The 25,932-nt window shown below is 36.9% G+C and overlaps 1 protein-coding gene across 5 annotated transcripts; it reads right to left on the bottom strand.

Moving 5' to 3' along the window:
• Positions 1-250: 250 nt before the first annotated feature.
• mcf2a (MCF.2 cell line derived transforming sequence a) lies at positions 251-25,206 on the bottom strand. Of its 5 annotated transcripts, none has more exons than XM_042738457.1 (30): positions 24,476-25,173; positions 20,590-20,658; positions 20,323-20,437; positions 18,687-18,777; positions 15,541-15,660; positions 15,343-15,459; positions 15,112-15,261; positions 13,577-13,698; positions 13,338-13,452; positions 13,003-13,122; positions 12,729-12,920; positions 12,107-12,298; positions 11,752-11,923; positions 10,515-10,552; positions 9,755-9,837; positions 9,611-9,677; positions 9,379-9,494; positions 7,614-7,683; positions 7,410-7,502; positions 7,235-7,327; positions 6,898-7,023; positions 6,606-6,827; positions 6,267-6,359; positions 6,108-6,186; positions 5,953-6,016; positions 3,927-4,027; positions 3,073-3,185; positions 2,867-2,979; positions 1,890-1,993; positions 251-1,795 (listed from the first exon to the last, which is right to left on the bottom strand). In XM_042738457.1, the coding sequence occupies exons 1-30, from the start codon at positions 24,567-24,569 to the stop codon at positions 1,755-1,757; spliced, it is 3,285 nt and encodes a 1,094-aa protein (XP_042594391.1). In that variant the 5' UTR covers positions 24,570-25,173; the 3' UTR covers positions 251-1,754. The 5 variants fall into 5 exon arrangements, 4 of the variants coding, with proteins under 4 accessions (XP_042594391.1, XP_042594390.1, XP_042594392.1 ...); XM_042738456.1 differs by having other exon boundaries at positions 10,515-10,597; positions 24,476-25,086; XR_006156456.1 differs by lacking the exons at positions 251-1,795; positions 1,890-1,993; positions 2,867-2,979 and adding an exon at positions 4,578-4,719 and having other exon boundaries at positions 3,150-3,185; positions 10,515-10,597; positions 24,476-25,206.
• Between the last annotated feature and the right edge of the window lie 726 nt (positions 25,207-25,932).

The raw sequence follows: 25,932 nt of genomic DNA, 5'->3' as shown, positions 1-25,932 counted from the left end.
GACACTGAAGACTGGAGTAATGATGCTGCAATCACAAGAATAAATTACATTTTAAAACACATTAAAAAAGAAAATAATATTTCACAGTATTATTTTTTTTTTTTTCAGATCAAATAAATGCTTGGTGAGCAGATGTTGAAAAATCTTACCGACCCCAAACGTTTAAACACTAGAGTAGTTAAATATTAATACTACATATATTTAGGTACAAATTATTTACTATTAAATAGTTTTATTAAAAAAAAATGTATTTCTTAATTTTCAATAGGCTGTACAAATTTAAATACAATATTGTTACAATAGTCAACACAGATACATTCCTTCAAAAATAATTTAGAAGCCAGTCCCAAAAAAAAAAAAAAAAAGAAAAAATCAGGATTAAATGCTATTAGATATAGTGAGGTCCAAAAGTCTGAGACCATTAGTGAACATGCTTTTGTTTAGCATTACTTCTGAGTGAAAAACTAAATTTACAAAATGAACTTGAAAATGATGGGGAAAAAACCTGATGATCATGAAATTCTGATTCCCAGATTTTTAATGTGCTCTCAGACGTTTGGACATGAATAAGCATATAAATATGCAAAGTTGACAGTTTATACAGTATGGCTAATACAGCACAGTACAGGCAGTTGTGTCCTTTACATGGCTTGATTTTGAGGGGGTGGCTGGAGCTCCACGCTGGAAGGGAACAACTTGATAGCGAAATTAATAACATACGAGATATGTACTCCAAAGCGTCTCCTGCTGCTACACACAGCTCATTTCCACTTCAAACGCTGGTATATCAAAGTCAGCCCTCCAACTGTGGGCCTGATTTAATGTAGTAAATTCATTTAAGTCTGCAATTAATATTTCATTAAGCATTCTAAACAGTGGGTATATTTAATGTTTGCTGTATGATCTCCCTTAATAAGAAACCTCCATTAACACGGCTCTGATTTTGCAGCCGTGCCACACATTCAACACACATGCGCTCTGCGCACCCCCTCATAACTCATATTTGTGGCTCCAAAGTCAACATTTACATGACGGCCCCCAGGTCTTCAAGCTGGCAGAGTAGATTCTGCATGTAAAGTGCCTGACAAGAGAATTTTACTAAATAAGAGAGGTAAGAATTGACGGCATGCAAAATTCATCCGGTTTAAAGCTGTAGAGCGACACACAAGGCCACAAATTTGCGTGACCTGAATAAAGTGCTTATAAATATTTTTTTGAGGTAACTAATGCACTACTGAGCAAAGTATGCATTAAATAAAAAGTGGGGAAACAGGCATTATGGCACTACATGATTTGGCATTGAAGCTCTCAGGAAGAGCTCAGACTGAGGATAAATACAACAGTACTAGATAAATAACAGCACAAACAAACACAGTTTAAAAATTACGGTCTTTTATGAACAGGATGTTTTCATAGTTCTTCTGAGCGGGTTAACCATGAAGACAGCGACGAAGAGGCCTTTTGATGGGCCTTGATTCATTATTCAACAACCGCAAAGTCAGAATGTTCTAGGCTTCACCTAGTCAGGAGGACTGAAGTGTGTTTAGGCAGAGGACAGATGTTTAAAAGCGCTCTCTGGCTTTTCTGAAATGTTGGAGATCTTTTGTAAGATTTCGGTAGCATCTGTCAGTGAGGATCAGTACAAAAACTCTGGAATACGATCCTGCTGGTCAGGTCTAAATCCACGTGGTCACATACAGTCTGAGCTACCAAGCGTGAATGTTAAAGGTCCAATATTGCTCTGGGCCATTCCTTCATGGCGAGCTGAGCTTCCGTGCTTTACGATTCCCTGGGTCTGCACAGAAGATATGGCAATATGGATCTTAAGCAAACTCATCTTTTCTGGGAACTACACTAAAAAGGCAGTGGATGTCCAAATGGACTCTCACCTCCAAGCCGGTTGGAGTGATTCTTGATGTTTTCCCCCAAGATGCCCTGCAGGTTGGCAGCAGGGATACGGCCTTCCTTTCTGCGACTCAGATTCTTCACCAGCCTGTAAGAGTACACAACAATACTGATTCACACCGAACCAATATCTAAATCCACTTCAGTGCCACAAAATTTGTGTTTTTGAGCTAATGCATTTTAATTAAATAATCTGGTTCATTTTACCTACAGTATAAGTACCAAAAAAAGTTCACTCATAATGAAAGTCAAGTCACCTTTATTTACACAGCAGTATCTGTAGCAGCTTCATATTATTAACAGGAAAGTAAGAGAATCAGTGATGCCAGCTGCATAAAACTCTGCTGTAAAGCAATAGCTCCAGTAAGTTCAGTGTTGATTTAGTTCAGTTCAGTAACTGTGCAGAAGTCTATGTATGGTGTAGAAGTATAAATGTGAAGCTCATATTTTTGTCTTTAAACTTCATGCAAAATTGAACTGAAAATGCCCTGAATTAGAATTAAGGTTACAAACAAGATGTAGAATGTGAATATTTAAAAGAAGGAATCTAATGAAAGTAAAGTTGACTAAATTGTTCTTCTTGATATGAGACTACATTTCCCGTAACACTTCATATTTAAAAAAATTTTTAAATTCAAAATCAGGATTTTGTTAAACAGTGATGGTTTACCCCAAAATTAAATTTCTATAATCAATTATCATTCTTCCAAACCTGTCTCACATTCTCTCTTTGGTGGAACTATTGAAGTATTTTTGTATCCACATTTCCACTTGACTTCCAATTGTACCACTGAGACATTTCTCAATATATCTTCTTTTATGTTAAGTCGTAGAGGTTTGGAACAACATGAGGATGAGTAAATGATGACAGGATTTTCATTTTTGAATAAACTATCTCTTTAAGTTGCATTTCTCCCAAAATATTGCTTTATATTCTTTTATTTTCATGCACATTACTCACCAATGGCCATCATTTTCCTCATGCTGTAGTTGTATGACATCACCACACTTAACGATGAAGTTATCTGTCCCATTTTTACGCCAGTCAACGAAGGCCCTGTATCTGCCTGCAACCTAAAACAAACAGGTCAGTAAGAAATAACAAGTGTCGCCCAACCTGAGTAAGTGACTGACTGAGTGAGTGAGTGTGGGATGTCCGTCTCTCACCAAACGGGCAGCATCCTCCTCCTCAGTGTCAGACGGGTTAGAAAGGCTGTTTGCTCCACTCCAGTCCTCCAGACCTTCACAGATATCTACAGAATAAGGTGCGCCCGGCCAGCCTACCACAAACACACCACATGCAGGTTTCGGAGTAAATCATTGCATTCTAATTCATGAAATACATTCTGAATTTAATATACAGCGTCTGATGAACCTAACTGATGCTGACAGCCTTCGTGGGCTTCAGAGATCATGCATGTGGGTGGAGAAATCACATGCTCTTTCAAGTTTCATACCGAGTGTGCGGTTGAAGTTTGTGGTGACACAGATAATGGTTTTACAGCAGAAACATGAATGTGTGATGGCTTCAACTTCAACTACACTGCTTTGTATGTGTGCAGAATATGTGTTTATAAATTGGTGAGTATATCTAAGGCCCAAATCATTTTTATTTATCAGGACAAACACATGATTTCACATGCAGTTGCTTTCTTTATTGCTTTTTTTTTTTGCTGAATAAAATAATTAATTTCTTTAAAAAAAATCATACTGGCCCCAAACTTTTACGGTACAGTATACTGTATATTGTTGTACATTGTGTATATACGCAGTGTATATCAATGTTAATAATGATAATGTTTAAAGTGATACACTATTACCCACAAACAATCTTGTTTCATCATACTCGTTATTTTCCTGCTTCCAAGATATACCACAGCAAATGTGTAAATACACTTTGGCCTTTTAACAGTTCAACAAGTCCAGTTAAAGAAAATTTGTACATTAAACACATTCTGCATTTACATATCTCGACAGAGATTAGGTGTGTATGTGCAGGTGTTTGTGTGCGTAACACTCACTGCGTCTGTTGCGTTGGCGCTGGTTAGAGCAGCTGAACGGATCTGGACTGCTGTGGCCTGACTCGGTCCCCTCTGAGCTGACTGACGCTCTTTGCTGTTTGCTGTGGGACAAGAGCAGAGCTAGAAGTAAATAAACAATTATTCACACATGCACCACCTCTTCTTTATGAAACAAGAGCCAAACCAACCGTCAGCCCAGCGCAAACCATGTAAGAAGCTGGCAGATATGGACAGATGGAGGTAATTTCAAGCCTGCAAGGCAAATGACTCTTTCATAACAGCATAGAGACGTGCTCATAAGGAAATGGAGTGCAAATAAGCTGATATAGTTTTGATTTGTCAACATATCTCATCCCGTCCTGATCTCAAAATAAGGCCTGTCTTCAAAGCGCTGCTTAACAGCCAAAACAATCGAATCAAACCAAACTTTTCTGCTGTTTGCTTTTGTTTGCATGTCATGCAAAACAGATGCAGAGATGCTGGCAAAGCATCTGCCTGTTATGTTAATGATAATGGTGTACTGCTGGTGAGATCAGACGGGTGGGGTGGGGTGTGTATGGAAGGGATGGCGATGGTGGTTAAAGTGTGGCCGTAGCAGCCCTGTATGTGACGGAGCACAGATCGGAGCAGCCCCCCTTCTGCCTGATTTACCACTGAGCGTCACTGTCGCTGGGAGGAGCGAGTGAGGCATGGGCTCCGAGCGCGAAGGCACACACACACGCCCCCCGACAGGGACACAAGGTCCAGACGGGGCAGGCAGCCCTTAAGAACACCACCGGAAGGCCGCACGGCCCTGCAGGAGGACAGGCAACCACACACAGCGGCTTCAGTCCCCTCATCAGCAGAATATTTTTCATACACTTGAGAACTTTTACTTAATTGATTTGTTAAAATGAGACATCCAGAATGTGTATGGGTTCTGTATATGCAAATACAAGTAAGATGTTTTAAATATGGCTTATACATGGGTCCAAAATTAACACTCGCCAAATGAGAGTAAAAACTGCACTTGCGAGTAAATAAAACTGTTGGTCAGTAACTTTATTAGGAACCGAAACTTTATGCAAGTAAAATTTTTCATAATTATAACCTGGCCCTCACTAATATGACATAATTAATATTTTAAAACATCAAAATCTAAAGACATATGATTTTATATATTATATATATATATATGGTCTTTATATTATATATTTTTAATATCATTGATATTTTTAATATCAGTGATATTTTAATATATTTTGGATTTAACATATTTTAAATTACTCCAGTCTTTAGTGTCACATAATCTTCAGAAATCATTATAATATTCTGATTTCTCTCAAGAACAGCTTCTTTCCTTCTCTTTTTCTTTCTTTTTTTTGTAGAATTCTTTTTTTAAAAGGAAGTTCAAGACAAACTGCATTTCTTTAAATAGAAATCTTTTGTATCATGTACAAACATATATACAGTATATATAATAAATATAAAATGTTATATAATACCATATAAAGTTAAATAATGTAACATCAATAGTAAAAACAAATGTATACATTTGTATACATTTTTACATTTTATAGTGCATTATATTATTTGTTGTATTTATTATATATACTTTAAATAAACTACTATGTTCATTTTTACAGTCATTTTATCCAAAGTGACTTACAGTGCATTCAGGACACATTTTATTTTTACCAGTATGTGTGTTCCCTGGGAATTGAACCCACAACCTTTTGCGCTGCTAACACAATGCTCTACCACTGAGCCACAAGAGAACAATCATGCACAATTAAATTTCAAGACCTGTATATTTAAAAAGAAGTTAATTTTGGACCGTGCTTACACATCATATGGATTGCTAAAGCGGGGACTGTAAAAGCAGGGAGGGTACTGTTATTGGCGGGATTCTGGGAGGGATGTGTCATGTGAGAGATCTAACAGCTAAAAGCAGCAAAAAGCTGGTCTAAGCCAAAGGGTCAAGAAGAGAGATCAGGGATTAGAGAGGGGCTCAGGAACAGTGATCTGTACACTAGTGGATTCTTACCTCACTGAGAGAGGAGGAGACATCTGCATCTGCTCTGAGACTGCAGTAGAGTGACACAACTCCTCTGAACCAATGAGAGAAGAGAACACATTAATCACATTAAGTTCTTTTGGAGGAATAACAGTGACATTTAATCACAGGAAATGTATTGAGACCTTTGAGCTGTTTCTGCTGGTTGGTCAGGATCTTTCTGATCTCGTTCAGCCAAGCGATCTTCACCTCCACTGTGGGTGCCTATGAGAAGTTTTTGCTTAACAGTGGTAAAACTGACAGTAATCATGTTCATTGTCCATTAAATAATACTACATTCTCACCTGTATCACATAGACTTCCTCTCTGCCACTGTACCAGATCTCAAACTTCTTCACATCACCTTTGACGTTCTCCGTAATGCCGACTGCACTCATCTGCCAGCATAAACAGCATTTTATACTCACCGACGGAAACACATGAGAATCTGAAAACACACAGCTACCTGCTGTATAAACATGTCATATCCTGTCACATCCTGTGAAGTAGCATCACATTTTAAAAACAAGGAAAGAATGTTGTCATGAGTAAACAGGCTGATATACAACGATGCATCCACATGCGATGCTGACAGGGCTTTCTGAGATTGCACATGTACTCCCAGCAGGAAGTGCGCGCCGTACCTTAAGACAGTGCTTGAAGCTGTAGGAGGGAGTTTTGTCAGCATTCTCTCCATGTTCCTCTCGACGCTTACAGAAGAGGAGTGCGTGCTCATGCAGGAACAGGTGTCGCTGCATGGGCTTGAAGCGGGCCAGCTCTTTCACTCGGGTCGGACCCTTCTTATGACTAATCCACACACTGAAGGAGCCTTGCATTAGCACGCGGCCCAGATTGCTGAGATCCCCCTGCAACATACAACTTGTTAGTTACTGTATGCGTTCACAAACACTCACTTGAAGTTGGTAAAATTGTCACCTCATATCCGGTGATAGCAATCTGGTGCATTGAGTCATTGACTGACTTCAGCAGGTCCAGCATGGCTTCTAGCGCCCCCTGCAACTCAGAAGCTCTCTCACAGCCTGAGCTGTACTTCAGAAGCTCCTATTATCAAACACATGTACAATTCCTCGGATTTAATGGACAAAATATTCCTACATCAGAAAACTTAAAAAATTACACAAGGTTGCTATGGAAGCTTACGGAATAAAAATAAAAGGGGGGGGGGGGGGTCACATTTGCGAGTTTATCTCACAGTTATGACTTAAATTATGAATTATACAAATTCACATTTGTATTCAGCTAAAGCTTGCACCTTTAATAGGAGTTGATACTTTGTAAGGCGCTGGACTGGCTTCAGCAGGTATGAGTCAAGAGCAAGTTTGTGTTCCAGCTTCTTTTGGCACTCCTGTAACACACAGGACACATCTCAGGTCTCTTTCTAGATGTGTGCTGCAAGTATTTTTTTAGATGCAGATGGTTTTTGATACCTGAAAGAATGGGCAGTCCGAGAACTGCCTCCATAAAGAATCAGATCGAGGCTTGTTCTGACAGTAACATTCATACAAATGGAAATGTTCTTTCTGAAAACAGACAGACAGTTTATGTTAGATATGTTTTGTAAAAACAAAAAAGAAGAAAGACATGAACAGTAACCTCATATGGGTCTCATATGGTGTTATAAACTTCCTCACCCTTTCCAGAAAGCAAGCCCCTACTGCCTCAGGGCTCTCCAGACAGCTTTCCAAATCCTGCAGGAAGACACTGGAGAACAGAAGACTCAAGTCACACACTTTGGAAACAGTGCTGGGGAAGCTCCGTTGAAAATCTTGATTGCCAAACTACAAGCTGTTCATAATTTAATGTCATTTTATGTACTACACTACCATTCAAAATTTCAGGGTTGGTAATATTTTTTTTTTGCTTACCCAGGCTACATTTATTTAAACAAATATACAGTAAAAACAGTAATAATATCAAATATTATTACAATTTAAAATAACTGTTTTCTATTTCAATGTATTTAAAAATTTCACTTATTCTTCTGATGGCAAATCTGAATTTTCAGAAATCATTCTAATGCTGAAGAAACATTTCTTATTATGATCAATTTTGTAAACATTTGTGCTGATAAATATTTTTGTGGAAACTGTCATACATTTTTTCAGTATTCAGTAATAAGTAAAAAAAAAAACAGCACTTACTTAAAATATAATTTATTTTGTAACATTATGCATGTCTTTACTGTCACTTTTGATCAATTTAATGCATCCTTACTGAATAAAGGTATTTCTTTAAAATTCCTACTGACCCCAAACTTTTGAATAGCAGTGTATAAATATTTTAAAATATCATTATATAATTACCCACGTTTTAACATGTTCATTTTCAGTTTTTCCTACTGCATTTTTACAGCAAATAATGTTTTCTTGTTTTATGCTTAATTCTAACAAACAAAATATGTACTGAATCCAAGATACAGTACATCGTCTAAAAACTAAAGGTCTTTATGATCTTAAAAAATGACTTCTAAATTCTAAATGTATCTTCTTGTAAAGATGTTTAGATATATTTACTGAAAAACAAAAACAACGTAAAATTATAAATTGATTTTGACTCCAAACTACTGAAAGGTAGAAATCCAGTACATATCCAGTACGTACAACATCTAATGTGCATTATATCTGTTAATATTCACTACAATTAAATGTGCATTAAGTCTCATTTTCAGTACAAAAGTAATGTGTTAAACATATATACACATAGTATGCTTGACAAATCTAGTATGCAGTAGATCAAGTACGCATAAAATGTACTGTATAACATCCAGATGCACTACAATTAGTATGTTTTAAATTTAATATGCACTACAAATGTAGTGTGCATTATACTTAGTATGCACTACAAATAGTATGCGCAATATCTAATTAGTTTAGCAACTGTTTCAGTTCCTTATTGCCCAGTTGCACTATGCCCTTTTCTGTCTCTGTAACAGATAAGACTGACTGACACTCAGTGAGAGGTCACACAGCTGTCTATCAGAACCCCCGCTCTGCTGACGCACTCCCTTCCAGCTGAGCTCTCATTGGTTTAATCAAATCCTTATTTGACCAACAGCCATTTAGCTGTAATTAAAGTGCTTTAATTGCCATAACGGCTTCCTGCAGTCAACCAATTTGGCAATTTGCCTCACCCGGGGATAAAGACCCAGCAGGCAAGACAGGTTTCAAAGCCACTGACAAACAGCTGCACAAACCGATAGGTTTTATTAAAATAAGATGTTTTAGGAAGGTGTCTTGAAGTCAAAACTGTGAGTGTGCAGCTGTGTCTGAATTTCCGAGGCTGAGGATTTGCTGTTTTATCTCACAGGAAACAGAATCGTATTTTGGTCTGAAGCTATTGTTTACATTTTGCTCCTGCCGTTATCATCCTTATGAAGTTCTCTGTGTGTGGCCTTGCCTGCTATGGAAGTTGTAGATATCAGGCAAGTTTCCAAACAGCACATCTCTCTTGTTGCGAAGACTTGTTGGTAGGAGAGGAGCAAGAGACGGATTGTCCATTTCTGCCCTGTAGCCCTGAAAATCCAGACAAATAGAGTGAGAGAGAAATCTTAAACAAATCCACAACATCAACACCTCAGCTTCCAGCTCTATCTTCAATGCCAATTTCAGAAAAATGAAGGTGATCTTACCAAGAGCACTGCCAGCAGCTCCTCCACATAGATCCTCTCGGTCTCGATCAGCTCCTTCATCACGTGTCTGGAGTCACACACATTCACATGGTCATCAGACACATCAGTGTGTCAATTAAACACAGTGTCAGACAGCAGACTCACCGTTTGAGCAGATCAGTGCCGTCTTCTCCATCTATACTGTACGGGAGAGAGCTGGCCGTCTGATAGTCATGAATCACCTCGATCTGAACCACACAGAAAACAGAATGATTTCACACAAGGTGTTGATTTAATCAAACTACACATCACATACTGCACCATTTCCACATCTTTTACATCTATCTTACAATATGAAAAGTGAAATACAGTCTATGGGTGTTTCTTCAACTTTGGGTAAATCAGTGGTGGATTTTATTTAAAACATTATTTTTATAATTTTTTTTTTATTTACATTTAAATTTTTTGTCACATGACAATCACATTTTGAAAACTGATGTGTGAGGCAAAACCAAAAATTGGTATATATTAAAGTGAATATTACAGTAAAAAAAAAAAAAATTTTTTTAAATGTTTGTCAAGTATGAAATGTGTGAAAATGTGATTTCATTGTTTTTAGGATACAATATATGAAATTAGCCTTAATTAGCCTCAGTTATTTTATATATATATAAAAAAGTCATTTCCATCACCATATTTTCCATTACAGAGCCCTTACAATAATACAATAAATCATTTGAGATACAATGGAGATGACTTGCGAATTATTCTGTGATAAGACATACAAAATTAAACTAGTGAGAGTTTATTTTCTAAAAGTCAACAGGATCATAGTTGAGGAAACATCCATACAGTATATAGTATATATTACTATCAAAAGAACCTCCAAATTTATTTATAAAGACCAAGTGAAAAGTGTTGTTACCTTCCTGGAGTTTGGGCTTTTCCTTGATGTTCTTTTGCCTGGTAATGGGAGGTCAAAGGTGAACTTTAAACTCGAATTAAAATCTGTTTTAAAACAAAAAGAGCAGTTGGATACAACACAAAATTGATATAAATGTTGCAAAACATGCAGCTTCAGTGAGAGCTATGAGAATATTTTTTGAAGACTAGTGACTGCAGCACAAAACATTAACATCTACAGTACTATGCACAATTAAATTATATCATATCATCAAAAACAATCAGACAGCACTGGGCATAACAATATCAGTTTGATCTGACTTTGGAAGTCATTCAGAGGTCAATACCAGTGTATGACCTCAGTAAGTGAATAAAATCCTCCCAAAAGCCCTTGTTTCAGCTACAGATCCATCTTTACGGTGTGTTCCTGTCAGATCACTTTTGATGGGCTGTTATCCAGCTGTGCTGAAGATCACAGTATGTCAGGTGAGCTCTGCAAGTCTCAATGGCTTCCTCCCTTGATCTCTCCATCTTAAAGTGCAACAGCTCTTACAAGAATACTGAAGGCATGATGACCGAATCGATCTAATTTATTCTCTCCCTTTATATCATTCATAATTTCATTCAGTAATACATTATTAATCTGCAATTCAATTTACTTTTTTCTCTGTACTAGTTTTCTAACAAATTCCCAGTCACTTGTGAAATATACAATTTAATGGTCATTATACAGAAGGATCTGACAGCTGAGGTCCACTATTGACCAATCAGAATCAAGTATTCCACAGAGTCAAATAATAAAGGTTTGCATTCTGGGGTAAACAAAAAGTAATGCTTCCTAATTTACATGGAAGCATTCATTTGACTATATGTCACAGAGAAGCCTTTGTTATGGATCCACAGAGTTAATAAGGATGAAAAGGATTACATTTCGAACTACCCAGGAAGTTTGCATTATCCACAGGGATTTATTAGGGAAAAGGTGCAGCTGTGCATTTATAAAGGTACATAATAGCTGTAGAAGGATTTCATGTCATTATCCCAATGCAATCCACTTTTGATCAGGTGTCTTGAAAGCTTTATTAAAGAGTGCGATTTAGTTTTTGTATTGTAGCAAGTGATGTACATGACAGAATAAGAAAAATTTAGTGCAAAATCTTGTGAAAAAGTAACTATTGATAAGACTGTGAGAATTCGTGGCTGAAAAATACTGATAATTAGATAATTAGACCCAAAATTAATATTGCACCACCACATACCATGTTTGGGGGAGAAGAGGGGGGATTTTGCACGTGGTGGGTTTTCTGGACGAGGGACCACCAGCTGGATTGGTCGGACATGTTTGTCTGCCAGTTTCCTCAGGCAGTTCTGTCTGGACTGAATCAGAGCCTGCACAGAGCTATGCTTCTGAAAAGTCTTCTCTATATGAGCCTGAAACACACCACAGTAAAGGACTTCCATTTATATTTAGCCTAAAATGTAATTAAATATTTAAGATTTAGAGGGTCCAAATGCATCCATCAGAAGCTACATTTATGAAATGACTGTCTAAAAGGATGCCTAGGAATTTACTTTAGGAATCTAGTCGCATTTCTGTAGTCGGACAGTGTTTACCTGTAGACAAGGAGTGAGCACAGATTCATACTCCAGAAAGAGCACATCTACGCCTGCACAGAGGAGAGGTGGCGCCGCCTCCTGGAACTTCTCGATATCTCGAAGAGCTGCCTGCGCACCTTCTTTAGACTGGAATTTATCCACTTGCTGATTGGCCAAGAGATAAGCACCATCATCACACCACCGCTGAGCCTGCAAACAAAGAAATATTTTTTTGTTTTTAAAGAAATGAATTTTATTTGGCACGAACACGTTAAACTGATCAAAAGTTATCAAAAAATAAATCATGTTCTTTTGATTATTCTATTCAATTAAAGAATACAGAAAAAAATAATAAGAAATGTTTCTTGAGCAGCAATCAGCATATCAGAATGATTTCTGAAGAAACGTGACACTGAAGAAAGAGTAATGGTGCTGAAAATACAGGTTTGCCATAACAGGAAGAAATCATTAAAATATATTCAGATAGAATGCAGTTATTTTAAATTACATTAATATTTCTTGTGTTTTGATCAAATAATTGCAGCCTTGATGAGCATAAGGCACTTAAAAAACATAAAATCTTTCTCATAACAGTATAAAAATTACTATATAAAGAGGAGGAGTGAATGTATTAGCCCACCTCTTCGAGGAGGCGCAGCAGGGTCTGTGCTTGTGTCAGGGAGTTGCGTTTGGTATTGAGGGCAGAAGTCAGGGTGTCACACTGATGTCTGAGTTCATTGCAGCGCTGGACAATCAGAGCCATGGCATAGTGGTGTCCAGCAGCCAGCTGATGCCCATGCAGGATAAGAACCTGAGCCTGACTCATCTCGTCCTGAAACACACACAAATCTATCAGAAATATCAGCATATTTGCGACTGACTACAACATGAACAGGGAAGCATAATGCAGTTACCTGTGCATGTTTTTCCAAACCGTCCAGCTCTCTGACACACTGCTCTGTTCGAGACAGGGTTTCTCCTGTGATGCTTATGTTCCTTTCCTGTGCTCTTAATTTCTCTAAAGAGCACTCCATCTGACAGAAAGAGAATGTTAGATCAACTAGATCAAATACTTTCACTGACTCTTCCTATTATTATAACAGGAAAAAATATCCTTCCCTCTTTTCTTTACTTTTACTCTTTAAAAAATTAGGTAATGCAGCACTGACAAATGGCAGCACTGTAAAGCATTTGTTTGTGAGTCGTCAGTATGTTTTTGTGCAATGTTAGGGACAGAAAAGCAGTTCACCTCCTGAAAACTGTGCTCATATCTCAGCAGTTGTAAATATTGCTGCAGTTTGAGGTGGTGCTTATCAAAGAAGCCATCAAATGCCATCTCCATATCTGTGAGCTGAGCCAGCAGCCTGCAGTAAGGACATGTCAGAAAGCATGATTTCAAGTTCACATCGTTTTAGATATAAAAAAAAAGTGATGTGTATTTGTGATGCAGACTATTTCTTTTCAAACAAACAGGATCAAACCCTACACCTCTGCATGGTATCCCAGTCCTGTGTCGTGTCCCAGCACGTGTCGGCGTCCCCTTCCTTCCTTGAAGTCTCCAGGTTAGAGAGCAGCTGCCGCCCCTCTCTCATCACAGATCTGATGGCATCTTCACCCATGAATAATAACAAAAACACTTCGCACTGTGTTCTGCTGTCACTGACATCACAAAATCATGGAACAAAACAACAGCCAGACCCCAGAGGGGCCAGAAAACACAAGAAAAGACAAGACAGCTAAAAGTGACTGCAGACTGGAGTGGAATACAGCTTTTGCACTCACATGCTCTGTGTACCCTAATTATAGTTTATTCCCCTAGGTTTGGTACTTTTTTTCTACTATGTTTTCCTTGGCAAAGTAAGTGGTAGTAAAAACAAGCAAAGACACCCTGTTTAATCTGATTGAAAAGAGGCTGTTACAGGCGCTCTGTCAAGAGTTTTCTGTCCTTTTCTGAGATGCTAAACTATTGCTAATTATTTTATAATTTTGCTAAATATATTATAATTATTATGCATGCAGCTCTGCTGTCCTCACTTGTGAGACTGATGCAAGTTATGGGCATATTTATAATATTTCTTTCACCACAGAACCATTTAAATTAAACTAGAAAACAATATATTATAAAAGGTAAAAAATGAAAATAATCAGTTTCAGAACCTAAAATACTATTTTGTATAAACAACCATTTGGGGACAGTAGGATTTTTAAAAATAAATATTTATATAAAAACATATATTTAGCAAGGATGCAATAAATTCATCAGTAAAGACATTTATAATGTTACAAAAGATTTTTATTTCAAATAAATAATGTTCGTTTGCACTTTCTAGTCAACTTTGATAATATTAGAATCATTTCTGAAAGATCATATGACACTGAACACTGAGGTAATGGCTGCTGAAAATTCAGCTTTGCATCACAGCAATTAATTACATTTTAATATATAATTAAAACAAAAGTTTTTTTTAAACTGTAATATTATTTAACAATATTACTGTTTTTACTGTATTTTTGATCAAATAGACAATATCAAACAGCCTTGATGAAACTTCTTTCAAAAATTTATTGACTTTTAAACAGTAGTCTATATTCATATTAGTGCTGTCAAATGATTAATCGTGATTAATCGCATCCAAAATAAAAGTTTTTGTTTACATAATATATGTGTATATATTATGTATATATAAACACACATATGCATGGATATTTTTAAGAAAATATGTTAAGTTTATATATTAAATATATTTATATACGATATAATTTATATGAATATAAAGACGTAAATATTTTCAAAATATATGCTGTATATGTGTGACTTTATATATACATAATAAAATAAACACAGTACACACACATAAATTATGTAAACAAAAACTTTTATTTTGGATGCAATTAATCATTTGACAGCACTAATTCATAAGCAGAAATTTTGATGTTCCTAAAGCAGTTATTAAAGTCCACCAATAATCAATAAGGGAAAAGTGAGAGGATTCTCTACACATGAGGGCTTCATTGAGCTGTACCTTAAGTCTCCTGTATTTCTCGGTGTGGGACAGCAGGAGGAACTCAACAGCACTGCACTCCTCTGATAACTGTGTTTCAGCCAGCTCTGTTCCAAAAGCCTGCAGCATCTGAGCAATGTCTTTAACCATAACCGCAAAACTCTCAATGGCCTGTAAAAAGCAAAGAAACTACCTTGTTTAATGTGATATTTCTGTCTATTTTGTTAATGCATCTATACCATCATTTTTTACTGTTCTCAAGACGATCCAGTCACTGTGGCAGTAATCAAGAGTTCCCCCAAACTCTGAGGTCAGCTGATTCTCATCAATGTACCGCAGTAGATCTGTGACAGAGCTGAGCATCACCACCTTAATAACAGACACAAATGCAGGTCAGGGTGGTACCGACTTTACAAAGATAAAATTACAAATGAGTGTAATGAGTCATACAGGCATTTTAAGCATGAAGTCCTCTTGACTAAAGCGGAAGCCGAGATCTGTAACTGTGCGCTGGAAGAAGCTGGTCGGTCTCAGCACCAACACAAGGTGCAGGTTTCCAGGGAATGAGGCCTAAGACAGAAATAGATGATATCAGCCTGGCAGACACACAAGGACAGGCCACCTTAAACAGGCAGATAAATGCATGAATAATCCTTAAAAACTGGAGGATATAAAGAAAAACAGAAAAAGAGTTCCACATATTTAATGAATGTTCTGGGTCTAATAAAATGCTGCTTTTTACCCTGCATACACTTGTTTATTTGTACTATTTTTCATTTGCTTTAGATGTTTAGATTTTACTGTTTTACCTTTGTCCCAGACACAATGTCAAAATAAAAATCCATTTTAAAATACATGTAAAGAACAGTAGTATGATAAACAAATAATAAGATATGCATAAACTATTTTAGTTACTAATTCAATTATTTCACTACTATAAATTTCATGGCCAATATATATATAAAAATTTAGTGCAAATGCTAGCTACGTATGAAATTAGCCTCCAGTCTGCTATTGTATTAAAAAAACAAAAAAACAACAAAAAAAAAAAAACAGAAATTAATTTTTTTTTTTGTAATTTTTGTTGTTTTTGTAGTTTTGTGAATCTTGTGCTTTTTTTAAAGCATGTATATTATGATTTTTTTTCATTAAAAATGTGTTATTTGGCCTGTAAATTTGCCTATGTTATACTTTTAGCAGATCTCCAACATCTGACCATCTATACAAATGAATTTGCATAATGTCAAAAATGTAATCACTTGGAAATGGTGCAGAATAATAGTGCTAATTCATTTTGTCTCTTTGTTTCCATTTTTAAAGTTTTAATGTGGTTTTAGACTTTTGTACTTCACCGTATATGGGATTCGGACAATGCATGCAACTCACAAAAAAATAAAATAAAAAAAAATTAAATGCATTCTAAAGTTTGAATATTATTCATGTATGCCAACTGAATCTAGTGTGTTATTGTACATCCTGCACTATCCCTCATCACACACATCCCCATCAATCACACTGAAAACTGATGAGAATCAAATTGATGGGACAACGCTAAAACTAGTTAACATTTAACTACACATTGAGATAACCAGCCTGATTAGCCGACAGCTACTGTAAATGTACAGTTTATTCATCACAGGAGCTGAGTCACATTGAGATACATAAGTATTTGAAACAAATCTAAAACATTTCTTTGATAAACAGAAACAGGACATCAACATCCTAGCACAGTTCACAGTAAGGACACACCACGCTTGACATTGACTCGTCCTTACATATTTGTAAACAATAGCATCATCTGCGAAAAATATTCATTCGGCTATTGCTCATATGCATGATAATATATTTGTTTATATGTTACATTAATAGATAACGCCTTCGCTAGCATTTATCCATGTCGGATGACTAAGCTAAAGCAGTCGCGCCGCAGTGTACCGCATTGTGCTCATCTAAACTTAAGTCCAACTCTTTAGCGAAAGTACACGTTACCGTCGAGCGGCGGATGCGCGGAAGTCCTCGCCTGTAGTCTCGCTCGCTCATAGCGATCGATGTTTTGTGAGGATGTTTTAAGACCTCGCCCATCCTGCTGTGGCAGACCGGTGCCCGGTGCAGTAGACGGTCTGCGGGATTCATCGCCGCAGCGTCGGGAGGGTGGCAGCACAGCACCGTCTCTCCTTCGCTCTCCTCACCTCTCCCTCGCCCCAAGAGCGTCATCATGTAAAAACCTGCGCATGCTTTGTGCTAACTCATGCATTCCCGTTGCCTCGCAGTGAGCTCGGGTTTTACACAAGCTGTTTTTAAACGCCAACTTCAGTTAGGAGTGCCGCATTTAGTTATTTATTCAGGCTGGAGCTCAGAGTATTGGGCTGTGAGCACACACTGTACTGCAACTGCGCTGATCCACTTCAGTACCGCGGACAGCGACAAGACCGCTTCAGCACACAATAAATACACACGCGTGATGCATTTAATCCCCCAAGGACATATAAGGGCCAGCGATGCTTAATGTTCTCCCTGAATCTATTAAACTTTTCAATAATACAATAAATTCACTAATAAATAAATATACCTCTTAAGTTTTACACATAGGCCTACATACATACATACTTTTATGATCGTGTGTCAAGATCATTATATTTTTTAAGAATATCAAATATTTTGTGTAGTGTTTTGTTCATCTAGAGCAGTGTTTCTCAACCTTTGTCCTGGGCGCCCCCCAACACTGCACATTTTGTACGTCTCCCTTATCTGACACAACTATTTCAGTTCCTGGAGTTTCTTTTAATGAGCTAATGAGTTGAATCAGGTGTGTTTGATTAGGGAGACACACAAAATGTGCAGTGCTCGGGGCGCTCAGGGCCAGGGTTGAGAATCACTGATCTAGATTGATTAGGGAGACACACAAAATGTGCAGTGCTCTGGTCTGTAAGTTTTGAATGTTTCTGAATCTGACACACTCAGTTCAGTTCATGGGATCTCTCTCCTAATGAGCTGATGATCTGAATCAGGTGCGATAAATAAGGGAGACAAACAAAATGTGCAGAGCAGTGGGTCCCGAGGCCTGGAGTTGGCAATCACTGATCTAGAGTAACTCCACAAACAGCTTTATTTTTGAGTCAAAATTAATGTTATTTCTACAGGGTGTATATATAATCTTTCAAAAATATTTTCTATGCACCTTGCATAAACTTGGATTTAATAATTTTTTTAAAATAATTTTTTAATAAAAAAAAAATTAAGGAATAAGTACAAGGTTATGCAAGGTACAAGGAAAATATGGTCATGTTTTATATATATATATATATTATATATATATATATATATATATATATATATATATATATATATATATATATATATATATATATATATATATTATTTTTTTTTTCTTTTTTATTTTTCTTTTTTTGTAGAAAACAGCATATTTTTAAAAACAATGCACTAAAGATTCAAAAGGTTTTTTTATTAATCCATAAATAATAATAATAATAATAATAATAATAATAAATTAAAACAACAAAACACCTTTCATACTTTAATTATAATTAAAAATTAATTATAAAAAAAATTAGAAATAAAATATTGTAATCTCTTACCGCAATCCGTGCCAATGCCGTTTTGATCGAGGCCCAAGTATCCAATCTTCGGTCTAAAATGATGATAAATTTTACACCAGGTTGCCGTGTTCTGGAAACATGTGAAGTGTGTCATGTATCACACTAACTGCATTTGATCTTAGTAAAAGTCCCCCTGTAGTCAAAAATGTTATCCTTTAAAACTCATCTTTGATCATCAAAATGACATTTAAATGTTTTTTTTTTCTTGTGAAAAAAAGTCTCATGCCATAAAATTGCTTGAATGTAACTCTACACCCTTGCCTTATTTACTATACGCAGATCTATGAATATGCAAATTACCCCCGCCTCCACTTAGTCACCTACCAGCCAGCCATGACCCTGCGCCTCCTGATCCACGAAATCAGTGGTTCTCAAACCTGTCCTGGAGTACCCCCAGCCGTGCACATTTTGTATGTCTTCCTCATCTATCACACCTGATTCAACTCATCAGCTCATTAGTGGAGGCAGCAAGACCTGAAGTGGGTGTGTCAGATATAGGGAGACATACAAAATGCGCAGTGCTAGGGAGTACTTCATGAAGATGTCTGAGAACCCCTGCACTAAATGAAATGTAGTAAACGTGATACAATGGCAATGGCAAATGTAAATGCTGGTTTTATTAATTAAGTGTTTGAACCAGAAATAAGCTGGTAAGCTCAACGTAAAGAGACTGATGGCTAACTTCATGAGGTAACATTATCTGTTTGCACTGGTTCGTACACGGATAATGACTGATAAAACTGTTTTTACTAGTGGACAACTACAGTGGATACTGTAACATTTGTTAAAGTTACTTAATTGATGATGTTTTGTCCTCAAAATGCCTTGAAGACTCAAATGCAGCTAAGTTTGTGATTCCAAATCGTGCCCGCGATCATACGCGTGTGACGTGCGGATGTCAATGCGGGAGAGGTGAGTCTGACTCCGGGCTACTTTTACCCTGGTGCCACGGGTTATTATTCAAGTTAGTGGTTCTAAATACAAATAAATAAGTGCTAACAGCACATGAAATCGTGAAAATAGGGGGAAAACATTTACAGAAAAAATATAACTGTTACCGGATTAACATGGCTGCCTTCTCACTAGACCCACAGTTAATGATATGCTAAGGATAGGATCCCTTGATGAGACTGGTTATTGAATTTGTGAAAAAAAAAAAAAAATTCCCTTTGGGAAACTACAGTTTTAAGGAGAAAATACTCAGCAATGGTGTTTATAAATGTATTGGCACATGGTTTGTCTAAAAGCATATTAAAAACACCACATAGACAAATAAACAACATAAAAAACTTGATTTTCACCACAGAGGGACTTTAAGAACATAACATTATAAACAACCAGAATATCTGAACATATGTATGTAAATGTACACTGGTATTTGCTTGCATTGTAAGGAGGGATTAATATGTTCTTTCATTTTAAAAGATCCTGACTGTCTTGTGTCTGCAAAGTAACTACAAAGATCTTTGCATATTTAGCACACTAACAATACATTCATTTGAATAGCTCAATTTGTGTAAGAGCTGTTGCAAGGTTTATGTGAAGAGAATACATAAGGGACTGTTGCTGTACTGCAATGCAGTGAGATGGAGAGGCTGATGTATTAGACACGGACCTCGGGATCAGTGTGAGGTATGAAAGAACTTTAGCCAGAGCTTCTTCAGGAATGTCGCTGAAAGCAGAGCATTCTGGGAGAGTGATGATGACACTAGAGTCCTCACCGCGTCCCCCTGGAATTCAATAAACATCACATTTACAGTTTCTCAGTTAAGGGCAAATTCTGTGGCACTGCTCCAAATTTATCTGACATGTTTAGACAAGCCATTCATCCACACATACTTTACATCTCCAAAAACTATTAAACAGAAACTGAAAACCCCACCTGATAAATAGGCCACTTGTTTTTCAATGTAGCCAGCCACTTCCTGCATACTCACAGGGACTGTGACCTCTGAGGAGACAATGAAGATGAGCCACATATAAATAACAAAGCGGCAAGCTTTAGGTCATGTTTCTGTAAGTTTATGTGGTTTAGTCACAGTTATGTGAAATTTCGGGAACAGCACAACCCAGTGTTCAATCTACAAACTACCAGAAGCTGTTAATCACAGTGCTATATAAAATGATTTATGGTCTGTTAATGGACTCCTCAGTGAAACTGACAACATTAGTAGTTAGTAGCAATGTGTCTAATGCATTCATGTCTGCAGAACCATCAAGATGGACTGTAGCCAGAGACTGAAAACAAGAGGAGACAGAGGTTCAGTTTACTTTGAGCCTCGTCTCATACTACAATACACTGCAAGTGGAGGTTGACAATAGAGGATGTGTTCGAATTACATATGGACCAACACTGGTCTCCAGTGACTTCACCATGAACTCACTTCCTGTGTCTGTGGCAAACAAAAACAAATTAATTCCACAAAGAGAAATGCAATACTCTGTAGAGGAAATGGATTATTTTGCGTCAAGTTACAGTACAGCTTCTTACGTGCTTACTATAACCATTGTTGATAAAAGACCTGATATACTTCCTAAATAAAGGATCATGTCCTGAATAATGTTGTAATATGTAAAAACTGCTATCTACATAACTATTAACCTATCATGATAAAAAATAAATGCTGACATTAAAATTTAATGAGTTTCCAAGAGGTATAATAGTGCTGGGGCAGAGATGAATGTGAACGAAGGCACAGCTAAATATTTAATAACACTCAAGACAGTTTCAACAGTTTAAAATGTTAAATGCTCTATATACACCCCAAAAGCAAAATGAATGAGATTTATAATATGATGAGATATGGAGAGATAAATACATTGTAAATTTTAGAGAGATGAATTTGCAAACTAATCTTATAAAAAATGCAAATGTGAAGTTAAGTGTCATGATATAATAGACATACATTTTTTTATAATAATAATAAAAATACAGTTTAAGGTTTGTGTAAGAATTTTTTGTGTGCAAATATATTAACAAATAATAATAGAATTTTTGTAATAGTAAAAATACAGCTTAAGGTCTGTGCAACAAATTTGTGTGTGCAAATAATAACAATTAAAGAAATAGTTCATATGAAAATGTTGAAAATTTACTCTCTCTCAGGCCATACAAGATGTAGATGTGTTTGTTTCTTCATCGGAACAGATTTGGAGAAATTTACCATCACATCACTTGCTCACCAAAGGATCGTCTGCAGTGAATGGGTGCCGTCAGAATAAGAGTCCAAACAGCTGATAAATACATCACAATAATCTAAAAACAATGTAAGTAATCCACAATTTGCATGTTTGTAGCAAACATCTATCAATATGTTTTTAATTTCAAACTATTGCATCTATTCATAATATTGCTTTGTCCTGTGAAAAAGTTGAATTAGGAAAGAAATATTCAGAGATCAAGCACCTTTTACAAGTAAGGATTATGAACATGTATTTCAGCCAGAAGAAACTGTTTGAAGTTAAAATGCTTTAAAGATGGATTTGTTTGACTGTCTTGTGGATTCTTGTGTTTTTATCGCTGTTTGGATTCTCATTCTGATGGCACCCATTCACTTCAGAGGATCCATCGGTGAGCAAGTGATGTAATGCTGAATTTCTCAAATCTGTTCTGATGAAAAAAACTCATCTACATCTTGGATGGCCTGAGGGTGAGTACGTTTTCATAAAATTTTCATGTTTGAGTGAATATTTTGATATAATAAATTATATGAATATATTAAGACATTTTCCATTTAAATTTTTATTGAGTCTGCTAGGTCACTACATGCTGGAGTATATTTGCTCATCGTGTTTGTTCTGCCATGTGTTCAGGCTTTATAAGAAAGCCAAGCACTGCCTTGACAATGTTACGTTTAGGCAGCATCGCCCTTCTAAAACAACACCGATGGAAAACCACACCTTATACTCCTTTGAGGGTGAGATCAGAGATACAGGCGAGTCTGTGAATAACAAACACATTCAGGTGCTGTCCATGTGAACATGTCTGAACTCAGTCTGAAAGCTACTTATTAAATAAACCTGTGCTGCTCAGTACAACACAGAGACTATGATCTATCCTGTAGGAGACAGGGTTGTCTGAACTATTCTAGAGATTCAGAAGAAGCAGAATGTGAAAAGTGTTATCAAATATTCAATATATAATAAAAAAAGTGTTATATAATAGTGTAATAATGTAAATATAATATAATATAAATATATAATAATAAATTCAGTGTTGCATAATTGCCGCATTTTGATTGACATGTTTCTATTTAATTTAAAAAGGCTTACGTAAATACTGAAAGCATTAATGATGCATTTTTAAAAATACTGTTCCAAAACGACAACAAAGACTTTTGTGCAAACAATTTCTGAATGTTTTCATAAATTTAGTTCTTTCTGGGGACTAGGCTTGAATGATAAAAGGAGTAGTTGCCTGAGTTTTTATATTTTAAATTTAAAGAAGCACAGATAAGACTAGCCTAGATAAACCTGTTTTAGATTCATTAAGCCCAGATGTATTTGGACACTTCAGTTACACTTACACTTGTATGAATGTTAATGCATTACATATCAACCCAAGTGGAATTTTTTTCAAGCAAAACATTTCACAAAATGTTGCCATTTAAAACTATGACAAATGTATTGATTGTCAAATGTTAGTGGTTAATGTGATAAACTTCACCTGACTGCACTTGACTGTATGCATAAACATGTACATATTGTCATGCAATGTGGTTAGAGGAATGAAAGGATCAGAGTCCATATCTACAGAGCATTCAAAACTCAACAGTTTAGCTTTAAAATGGCACCTTAGGAAGCAAACTCATAAAAATGTCAGATTTCTCAGTGTCAAATATACTGAGGAATACTAACATCTCTCATTGTTTGAGCAGATTTTGGCATGCTACAGCATGGATTTTAAGCCCAGACAGGTGTTCACAATGGCTGTGTGTCAGAATGTTGTTGTTGTTGTGAACCTGGCTCGGCCTGAGAGGAACTGCTGTCTCGTATTACAATGCATCATTACAACGTAACAAACAAACACCTTTCCTAAGCATTACTTTAACACAGACGTGACGCTCACTCTCACATAAAAACAACCCCAACACTGAGACAGATGCCAACAACCAGAGCCACACTGCCAAAGCTAATCTCCTACAATCACTTTGAGTAAACTGAAGCATCATAAAGTAAATATTACATCAGCACACAGCAGAATGGAGTGATTCAGACTTGTAAACCTTTAAATGCATTAAAGTGCCCGAGGAAAGACATGGTGGCTAAAATGAAGATGCTGAGTCATGGTCTAAAGAGCATTCTCTGGGTTTAAAGCCAAATTGAGAGCCAGAGAGCAGGGCAGGGGGTTAATATCAGTGCTCCACTTCCTGTGTCTTGGCGCCCATTTGTAATACAGACAGTACAACTTCTATTTTCATCCTTCAATCTCGCTACTGGCCTAAATTCACATTGCATGATTATAAACTGCCAGCTTACTGTATCTGTCCATCAAAACTCTCTTTTAATATTAAGGTTTCAGGGAAAGGTTACCATAGAAAAATACAAGGTTCTGGAATTCCTCTGCTTTTCAATTACAGAAAGATTGAGTCCAGTCCATTCAAGCAGATTATCAAATACCAAATCTAGGTTATGGATAAAACTCCATGAAGTTATAAACAGCAAACACAATCCTTGCAATACTACATAAAACACCAGTGAGCATCCTGAGAAACTGATTTCCTTGTGAACAAAAATGGCAGTTATATATGGCAGACATGTATACTCACGTTGCAGTGTGTTCTCCAGCTCCGAGCCTGCCTGCAAAAGGTTGTAATAGCCCTCCATGTCTTTCTCGGGCTCCTGAGGAGAGGCCGAGCCCATTCCCTGGCTGTTCCCGGTGAGGAGTGACTTGACTTTGGGCCCGTCAGGCCTTCACATCCCACTCCACACTGGATTCATCTCACTACCTCCTCTGAACAAGTCCCAACTGAGGCTTGACTTCAGTTCCGTGCCACCTCTCACGCCTCTGGACTCCCCAAGTCACCTTGAGCAGGAGCAAGTGCATCCAGAGAGACCCCCCGCTGGAGGAAACGGGATCCGGAAATATCTATGGCAAACAGCCTGCTGCAGCCGATCGTGGCACTGCAATATCACATCTCAGCTTACAAAATCACACACACACATCAGGGAGGGGCAGAGAGGATGAGGTCCTGTCCCAAAAGTGAATCAGATTAAAAGGGTTTCCTGTCCACAGTGCTGACGGTCTGCCCTCTTTAAAAAACACCGCACACACTCATTCCGGCTGCAAACTCCCGTGAGTTAGAGTGCGTCAGATCTGCATCGCTCTTAGACTCACACTATTGACACTCTGCCAACTCCCTCCCCATTGACTCTCTCCGCTGTGGAGTTTAGACTCCGCCCCCTGCTGATCTCCACCCTCCTCATTGGTCAGCTTTCCCTCACAGGCAGTGGCTTAAATTCTGTTTCTCTTCTCACTGCTGGATCCCTGCATGCTGTATTACACGCATTCTCACCCTTACTCTTACAAACACACACACAGACACACACACACACACACACACAGGCAGACTGTTCTGAATATCACTATTGACAGCAAAACTATTTTTTCTTCCTAGACTAAGGAGTTTCATTGTTCACAATACAGAAAAGTATGACGCGTGGGAAAATTGCACAAAGACAAACAGCTTCATGAATAAGAGGCATTGTTGTCAAAGAACACACTATTTATGCATCTACAACCGCATCTTATGCCCATGAGACACTGCTGGTTTGAAATAACATATGGCATTGCAGTCTTTATTCATTATGCACATGCTCTGCAATTTGTTGGAACGATTTGGAGAGACTAACTTTAACATCTGAAGACAAATAAAGGACAATACCAGAAAAATACCATGAGCAAGAATACCATCAAAACTTTGCTTAAGTGTTATTATTATATGAGCGGAGGGTCAAATGTATGGAATAATTAAGTCTTCAGTGTCACATGATCTTTCAGAAATTATTCTAATATGCAGATTTCCATATCTTACTATTATCAATGTTGAAAACAGTTTAGATCCTTTGATGAAAAAAAAAAAAAATTAAAAGAAAAGCATTCATTTAAAATATAATTTTCTGTAACATTATAAATGTCTTTACAATCAATTTTCATCAATTTAATGTAAACTTTTTAATGGTAGTGTATCAGTTTCCACAAAAATATTAAGCAGCACAACCGTTC

Source organism: Cyprinus carpio, chromosome B14 (assembly GCF_018340385.1).
Source record: "Cyprinus carpio isolate SPL01 chromosome B14, ASM1834038v1, whole genome shotgun sequence".
NCBI lineage: Eukaryota > Metazoa > Chordata > Actinopteri > Cypriniformes > Cyprinidae > Cyprinus > Cyprinus carpio.
Note: the sequence above shows the minus strand (reverse complement) of the source record. Positions and strands in the feature narration are given on the sequence as shown.